Here is an 8,883-nt window from a genome sequence, read left to right on the forward strand (position 1 = left end):
AATCTGTACAGCATACGACACCCTCTGTTCTTTACGACCCTCGCAGCGGATGAGGAAACCTCAGGAAGAGCAACATAATGTAGAATACCCCGTTTCGGAATAATATATATTATTTTATTATAATTATTGATGCATTAATTTGTTGATGAACACATTAATGTTGCAGCTGGTAAAAATGGAGCTGATTTGATTACTTTATATACTGCTAGGTAGTTTAATCTACAATAATACATCATCATTTATTACTAGTTAAATTTACCAGCTAATGTTGTCAGATAAATGAAGTGGAGTAATAAGTACAATCTGATATGTAGTGGAGTAGAAGTATAATGTAGCATAAAAAAAAAATACTCAAGTAAAGTACCTCAAAATTGTTCTTAAGTACAGTACTTGAGTAAATGTACTTTCCACCACTGCTTTTTATATTTTTTATTAGTAGTCAGCAGAATACAGAAAATCATAAACAGCAAATAACAATTTGATAAACTATGCACTCTTTAGTTATTATAATGGCAACTAAAGAAGAAAAAACATAATTTCTCACTGCAAATATAGAACCGCAGACTGTATGAACGACACTCAGTGTGTCAAAGACACTTTATCCAACGTTGTTCTCATTTCCTGCAAAAACAAACAACATGATGAGTAAGAAAAAGCATAAAATATAGAGCAGAATAAAAGCAGCGTTGTAGGGTTTACCTGGGCAGCGTGTCACTGTAAGGATCACTGTGAAAACAGGAGAATAAATCTATTTAATTTGACTCCTCAGGAGAAAAGTGAGTCATCAGTTTAAACTACATACACAAATGGTGATGACAGCAGCTTCCTGTGAATAGATGTTAAGAGTCGGTGGGTGGTGTTCTTACTGCTGGGCCATGATGAGGGGGATGCTGGGGCTGTCAGATTGCATCGGTGGAGCCCTGTCTCCCGTCCGGCTGTTGAACATGGGCAGTGTGGACAGAGGTGGAGGAGCACCCCGGTCTCCGGCCATGTTCCTCAGCTCATCCGTGTTGCCGAGAATGGTGTGGTGGTGGTACAGCTGAATCCTGCAGCAAACAGAGCGTCACATACTGTACTATAGGCTACAGTGTGTTTCTTACAGGCGTTTATACGGTTTGTTGTTCTATGTTAGTTCACTGAGAGACAAAAGATGAGAGAAAACTACATTTGGGAGGAACTTCTGCAGTTGGGGAAGAAATATTCAGAGCTTTTACTTATGTAAAAGTACTAATACCACACTGTGAAAATACTCCACGACAAGTAAAAGTCTGCATACTTAAATGTGCTAAATTCCATATGCAGAGCATTAATAAAGCATCAAACAACTATTTGCTATTTTAAGATAAAGAGGAGTAATGTCTACCTGAGCAGAGAATAAAGTCGCTTCTCCGTGCTTTGTTGATATCGCTGGGCCACTCATGTGATTTAGTGCATGTTAGTGCATGTGAGCGTGCCCCACTGGCTAGCTCACGGCCGCCGCTCTGCACACAGCGGCGTAGCAGAAGCGTAGCACCCACCCTCTAGTTCCCCCACCCTAAGATTAAGACTGTTAGCACTTTCGCTGTTGATTAGACTGTTTAGCGTTGTTAGCGACCTTAACCGTGAGTCGCTGACTCGCCGTTGCCATTTTGAGAGCCGTTGAGAAGCAATAGAAATACTCCCAATCCTAGTATTTAGTACCTTTAAGAAATAGTATGTAAGTAATTACTTAAAGTATCAAAAGTAAAAGTACTCACTGTGCAGTAAAATGTTATCTTTCTGTGTTTTACTATTAAATGATGTTTCTGGATAAATATTACTGCTGCATTAAAGGTCCAGTGTGTAAGATTTTGGTGGATCTATTAGTAGAAATGGAATATAATATTCATTTCATTAGTGTATAATCACCGGAATCTAAGTATTGTTGTGTTTTCGTTAGCTTAGTGTTAACTCTGGTAACAGCATCAATCAGAGAACAGCGAACAACTCAATGTACTTACTGGTTTGTTCTTGCATTCCTTTTCGTACTATGAAACAAAAAGAAAAAAGTGTCACAGTTTATCAGGATCAATCTAAAGTATTAAAGGGTCAATTCACCCACACAACATCCTTCTAGTGGAATCCTTTGCATTGGCGTGGCTGAATGAATGACCACAATTGGGGAACAATGTTTTATAATTTGGGGTGAACTGACTCTTTATCACAACAACATTCCAGATCACTTTTATATTCAGTAGATTGAAGATAGATGCATACACTCCCTCTCGTCTGCCAAACATGATGTAGGCCAGCAGGATACACAGGATGATGGCGAGGATCAGGGGCACGATCACAGTCACGATGTAGTCCGGGAAGAAGTCTCTGCTCGGGGGAGACTCTGGAGGGTCGAACTCACCGCCGTCCTCCAGGATCCCTGAACCCATCGTGGGAGCAGGTGGAGCCGGCTCCTGCTTCGTCAGATCAAACTGCAGGGATAAGGAAGGGAAAAAGTGGGCTGGATTATCGATTTTCAAAGGGGTCCCTTGACCTCTGACCTCAAGATATGTGAATGAAAATGGGTTCTATGGGTACCCACGAGTCCCCCATTTACAGACATGCACACTTTATGATAATCACATGCAGTTTGGGGCAAGTCAAGTCAGCACACTGACACACTGACAGCTGTTGTTGTCTGTTGGGCTTCAGTTTGCCATGTTATGATTTGAGCATATTATTTATGCTACATTGCAGTACCTGTGAGGGTTTCTGGACAATATCTGTCATTGTTTTGTGTTGTTAATTGATTTCCAATAACAAGTATAAACATACATTTGCATAAAGCAAGCATATTTGTCCACTCCCATGTTGAAAAGAGTATTAAATACTTGACAAATCTCCCTTTAAGGTACATTTTGAATGGATACAAAATGTGCAATTAATTACGATTAAATATTTTAATCGATCAACAGCCCTAATTTTCAATCAGAAAGCATTCCCATGTGTGTCTTTTGAGGCCTCACCAGCTCCGTCTTGCACCAGGTGATACAGTTGCTGGGAATGCTGCAGAAGTTACATCCTCCGGGGACTTTGACCTTGCCGCCCTCTGTGCACTGCTTTTCATGCTCTGGAGTCATCACCCTCAGGAGACAATCTGAGAAATACTGCTCCGACCCCACCTTCACATACACACTGACACAGACTATTATAAACACACAGTTATTACAAAGCTAAAACTTACAGCATCTTAAATTTGTCTGTTTACCCTTCAAAGTGTCCTGCAAGAGGGAGGGGGACCCTGCCGCCACGGTCGAGGGCATTAGTAATATTGACTATTTCCAAGGCCTCAGTGTCCCACATTTTCTGTAAGTCCTGCTTTATCTCATCCTGAACAGCAGAGGGCAGCACCTTCTCAATCTCCCTCAGCTTGAGGAAGAACTCTGCTTGATAGGGCAGCATCTTCTCTGTGAGAGACAGCCAGCAGTGATGTCAGTATTTCACTCCCTGATTTAATGTTTGTGATCATCATTTAAATCAATCGTACCTGCAGTGGCTTTGATTACAAGTATGTGTCTGGCTGCTTCATAGCTCCGCTTGTTGATGGCGTAGATCTGTCAGAGAAAGAATGAGAATTTATTACTATTATGAATAGTTTTCAGATTACTTTTTCTTTCCATCAACCTGCCTTGTTTACTTCTGCATTAGTTATAGATGTCGTACATTTCCCATAATGCCTAAATAGCAACATAGCTTTATTTATATATCATGTAGAGACACGCTGAGAACACCTGATGATGTGAGGCTTGATGTCTGTTGACCATAAAACACTTTATTGAAGGAAAAAATATGAATATTTTCAGTGATATACAGGCATAAATAGACTTTTACTGAAAACAATCACATTTTCAGTGATGATGTAGCTGGTGTGACAGACACTAGTATGTTGCTCTCTGTAGAAGTCTGATTTAAAAGACGTGCAGTCAATAATTTATCAATGAAATCATCTCTTAGGTGCTTAAAAATTATGACAAATTGATCATAGAGTAATGCAAACACACCTGTAGTTGTAGACGCGTCAACTTTAGCAACTGAACTAAACATTCTGACCAATTTAACATTATTCAACCGTTTGAAACAAGTTGATAGGAGAGCAATGTTTGGGGAGCTCTGATAGACAGATAGACTCGTAGTTTATCTCAGCTAGACATTTGACTTTCTCTATCATTTTCCATGTGTTTTCAATGACTGGAGAATTGGTAAAATGTTTTTTTCCAGGACTATGGGAACCCTGTTTATAAATTGGCAAAAGGAGAAGTCAGACGCTGAGTTTGTGCTAAAAAAATAGAGCATGCATATTGGGTGAGGACAGTTTAAAGGTGCAGTGTAAAGGATTTGGCGGCACGGTGGTGCAGTGGTTAGCACAGCAAGAGGGTCACAAGTTCAAGACCCGACTTGGGACCTTCTGTGTTCTGTTTTGCATGTCCTCTCCGTGTTAGTGTGGGTTTTCTCCGGATTCTCTGGTTTCCTCCCATTCTAAATTGCCCGTAAGTGTGCATTTGAGCGTGAATGGTCGTCTGTGTCTATGTTTCAGCCCTGTGATACTCTGGCGACCTGTCCAGGGTGTACCCCGCCTTCTCCCAATGTCAGCTGAGTTCGGCTCCAGCCCCCCCCGCGACCCTGAATAGGATAAGCGATTACAGTAAAAGTTTTTTTTATCTAGTGGTGAAGTTGCAGATTGCAACCAACTGAAACTTGTGCCGAGCGTGTAGGAGAGCTACGGTGGCCGATGCGAAAACGTGAATACGTGGCTCTATCTAGAGCCAGTGTTTGGTTTGTCCGTTCTGGGCTACTGTAGAAACATGTTGGCCGGCTCCGTGAAGAGGACCCGTTCTCTATGTAGATATAAACGGCTCAATCTAATGCAACGATTCTTATTTTCATGTGATTATGCACTAAATAAAACATACTTATTAATATCATATTCCATTTCTGCCAATAGATCCCCCTAAATACAGCACACCGTCCTTTAAAAGGTGCTAAACAAAGACAAAACTGAACCAAATCAACCTGGACTCCACAGGGTAAACCCCAGAAAAGAGTTTGTTAATATAAGGAGTGTTTTGAATCAGATGTAGAGCTGTACTCTGTGGTTACATCTGAAATGTTTTCCAGCTATAATTCATTCTGTTTGATTGAGATAAAAGTGCCACTTCAGAAATGTGTAATCTCTTCTTCTTCAAAGACATGTTTCTTCCTGATTTTTTAATGTTGGTTCAAAAATGACACCTCTAGAGAAAAACCCAAAGATTTTTGTCTCCGAGGGTCTGACAGGAGAACCTGACATTTACCACCGACGTGTCAGACAGCTGCATACTTCTCAGATTTGTCTGATCTTATCTACAGTATGTTTGGCCCATTATCTACAGGAACAGCAAAATGTTAGAATATATACAACTAAATGAGGCCAGAAATGTCACATGCAGCATACTGACAGTGTTTTACGATGACTTCATACCTCAATTATACTTTTTCCTGGAGACATTGGCGTGCCGTAGAGGAAGCCATTATCGTAGGGGTGCCTTTGGGTGAAGCGAAGCCACTCTGGGAGGTCTGGGAAATTCTGCCTGTTGCACTTGAAAATCATGGGGTCATCGTACAAGCGGCCAGCTTTATAACACACACAAAAGAGGGCAATAAGAAAATCTACATATCTTGTTTATTGATGACAAAAGAGGGGATTATGATCTTACCGTAGAGTTTTGACAAAGGCTCAAAGTCATTCTGGAAAGTCTCTCTCAGCACCTCATATGTAAATAACTTCCCCACAGGAATGGTAACTTTGATCTCTGCATCGGCCTCAAACAAAGTGACAGCACAAACTGTGTAGAAGTATAAAAAACAACAACACCAAAGGAGTAAATATGACAACACACAACCCCTGATGTTGAAAAGTTAAAGTCCTATAATCCTCGACAGCTGAAATCAGGACTAAATGTCAATAACAGACCTGATGACTGGAAAACAGGCTTTCCAGAGTTGTCATAGTTCATTAAGTTAAATTATTTCAGCAATAAACTTGCCTGTTATAAAGAAGAGCCAGCTCCCGCAGCCTGCCATCTTGCTTGGGCCTGTGATTGACAGAGCCAAGCGGAGAGGGGTTTGGTCACAGCTCAACACATGTCAGAGCTATTTCTGCCTCGCTCACCTCATAACATCCGGAGGGGCGTCTGTGAATGTGTGAGCGTGGGTTAAATACAGATATGGTGATATAAAATCATATACTTAAGTTACTTTAGGCATGATTTCTACATGCTTAAGTACTTAAGTATAATTCTGAGGTACTTTACTTGAGTATTTCCATTTTCTGCTATTTTATACTTCTACTCTGCTACATTTCAGAGGGAAATATTGTACTTGTTACTCCACTAAATTCATCTGATGGCGAAAGTTTGTAGATTACATTTTTACATACTGAACATGTGATGAACAAATAAAATAGACCCAATAATATAGAAAGCAATCAAAAATGAACTCTGCCGATCAGCCACAACATTACACTTTTACTACTATAATATACTGTAGATAGGCCAATAATATCACTGTGTAAGGGGCCATTCTGCCTAGTGTGTAATTTTACTTTTAATTGGTATAATACTTGTATATTTCTGATAATACTTCTGTACCTTTACTTGTGTAAATGTTCTGAGCTGGCCAATATCTATACATTTCTAATTAATAATGAGATTATTAGACGTTTCTGGTTGTTTTAAACTTTTTTGTGACAAAAAAAGGAGTAACTTTTTTGGTTTTATTCCATGTTCCTTTTCAGTTGAACTATTGGGAAATAAATTAAATTAAATTAAAAATAAATAAAATAAATAAAATAAATAAAATAAATAAAATAAATAAAATAAATAAAATAAATAAAATAAATAATAATTAAAATTAATTGTGTATCAAGGATAAATAAAATAAAATAAGATCAACTTTATTGATCCCACGCAGGATAAAGTATGAAGTATGAGCAGCAAAAAGAAGTATTACAACCAATGCATAGTATAGATAAGTAACCTTATTTATGTATTTGATTTTAGCTTATTTTCATTAATGTAATTTTACTCTTTTTAAATCCTATCTATATGTGTCTTTTCATATTGCTCTGTATTTTATTTTAGATCTTGTCTTGACAAAATACATATACGCCATAGAAAATACTAACTACATGTACTTACATATTCAGATACAAAATATCACAAATAAGTGACAAAATTTAATAAAATTTAAAATATATTTATGTATATATATATATATTATATATTTATTTAAAATATTTATTCTTAAGTGCTTTATTTATTAATTAAACTTGTTTTTTAAAAAGTGATAAATACATAAAGTTTATTTTTATTACTAATAATTAACAAGTTGCAATATATGATTTAACAGAGTGCAGAATTAAGTTATTTTCACTTTATATTTTGAAGGGATGTGTTTACTCTTTATTTACTGGAAAGATAAGTTAATGTAAAGGGGGAAACTGTTTTAAAACAATATGTTTTTTCACTGAGTCAAGGACAGAGCATTACTTCTCTATGCTAAGCCCACAATAACACACTGTCATGTGAAAGCTATAGCTAGATGTCACTGCTGCCTCACTGGAAAGTGATGTACATCCTGTTTGAAAGCACTACAGTCTTTTCAGGCAATATGTCCTTCAGACTATAGAGCTTCAGCTGCTGTGAGATAAAGTAGATAATATGATAAAAGGGAAAGTGGAGGACTGTTTTGAAAATAAGTCTTCATAATGTGTGAAACAGCTGCATCAATGTGTTGCAGCCTTGCAGATAAATCAGCCACCAGGTTCAAACCAAAAAGGGAAATGCTTTGTCTACCTTCAGAGATAATGTTTAATGTTTCTATCAGCACAGATGCAGAATGCAGGAAGCAACAATAAGCCCTGCACATAACGGATGTGTTATTGGCCATGGAGGTCTGACGTGATTGAGCTCTTACTGAGTCCTAATGCTAGTCCTGTTCTCGGTGTATGGGTACCCACAAGTCTCCCCTTTACAGACATGCCCACTTTATGATAATCACATGCAGTTTGGGGCAAGTCATAGTCAAGTCAGCACACTGACACACTGACAGCTGTTGTTGCCTGTTGGGCCGCAGTTTGCCATGTTGTGATTTGAGCATATGGTTTTATGCTAAATGCAGTACCTGGGAGGGTTTCTGGACAATATTTGTCATTGTTTTGTCATTGCCCACTCCCATGTTGATAAGAGGGGTTAAATACTTGACAAATCTCCCTTTAAGGTACATTTTGAACGGATAAAAATGTGTGATTAATTTGGGATTAAAGCTGGAGTAAGCGAGATTGGATTATATAAATATGATTTAAAAAAAGTTATTTTCATAAAACAGTCCTTTACTTGTGTAAATGTTCTGAGCTGGCCTATATCTATACATTTCTAATTAATAATAAGATTATTAGAAGATTCTGGTTGTTTTAAACTTTTTTTGTGACAAAAAAAGGAGTAACTTTTTTGGTTTTATTCCATGTTCCTTTTCAGTTGATCTATTGGGAAATAAATTAAATTAAATTATAAATAAATAAATAAATAAATAAATAAAATTCATTGTGTATCAAGGATAAATAAAATAAAATAAGATTAACTTTATTGATCACGCAGGAAAACTTTTTTGGTTTTATTCCATGTTCCTTTTCAGTTGATCTAATGGGAAATAAATTAAATTAAATTAAAAATAAATCAATAAATCAATAAAAAAATAAATAAAATAAATAAAATAAATAAAATAAATAAAATAAAAATTCTACTATTGATTTACTACTTTAATATATGAGAAGTGAAATAATATCCATCACTCACTCAAACACATTATGTTTAATACACTTCTGCTAAACATAAA

General features: G+C 37.2%; 1 protein-coding gene across 2 annotated transcripts; it reads right to left on the minus strand.

Moving 5' to 3' along the window:
• Positions 1-414: 414 nt before the first annotated feature.
• sgca (sarcoglycan, alpha) lies at positions 415-6,173 on the minus strand. 2 transcript variants are annotated; one of them, XM_037754457.1, is made up of 11 exons: positions 6,036-6,173; positions 5,706-5,834; positions 5,471-5,622; positions 3,500-3,566; positions 3,221-3,419; positions 2,979-3,147; positions 2,236-2,444; positions 1,980-2,006; positions 867-1,046; positions 700-726; positions 415-621 (listed from the first exon to the last, which is right to left on the minus strand). In XM_037754457.1, the coding sequence occupies exons 1-11, from the start codon at positions 6,070-6,072 to the stop codon at positions 615-617; spliced, it is 1,203 nt and encodes a 400-aa protein (XP_037610385.1). In that variant the 5' UTR covers positions 6,073-6,173; the 3' UTR covers positions 415-614. The 2 variants fall into 2 exon arrangements, with proteins under 2 accessions (XP_037610385.1, XP_037610384.1); XM_037754456.1 differs by lacking the exon at positions 6,036-6,173 and adding an exon at positions 5,963-6,020.
• Between the last annotated feature and the right edge of the window lie 2,710 nt (positions 6,174-8,883).

Source organism: Sebastes umbrosus, chromosome 20, assembly GCF_015220745.1.
Source record: "Sebastes umbrosus isolate fSebUmb1 chromosome 20, fSebUmb1.pri, whole genome shotgun sequence".
Taxonomy (NCBI): Eukaryota; Metazoa; Chordata; class Actinopteri; order Perciformes; family Sebastidae; genus Sebastes; species Sebastes umbrosus.

Bases quoted from the DNA above. Each gene is read 5' to 3' on its own strand.
- sgca (XM_037754456.1), bottom strand. From the start codon at position 6,005: ATGAACTATGACAACTCTGGAAAGCCTGTTTTCCAGTCATCAG. The intron at 5,623-5,705 runs GTAAGATCATAA...TGTGTTATAAAG, and splicing joins GCCTTTGTCAAAACTCTACG to CTGGCCGCTTGTACGATGAC. The intron at 3,567-5,470 runs GTATGAAGTCAT...TTTCTCTGACAG, and splicing joins CAGGAAAAAGTATAATTGAG to ATCTACGCCATCAACAAGCG.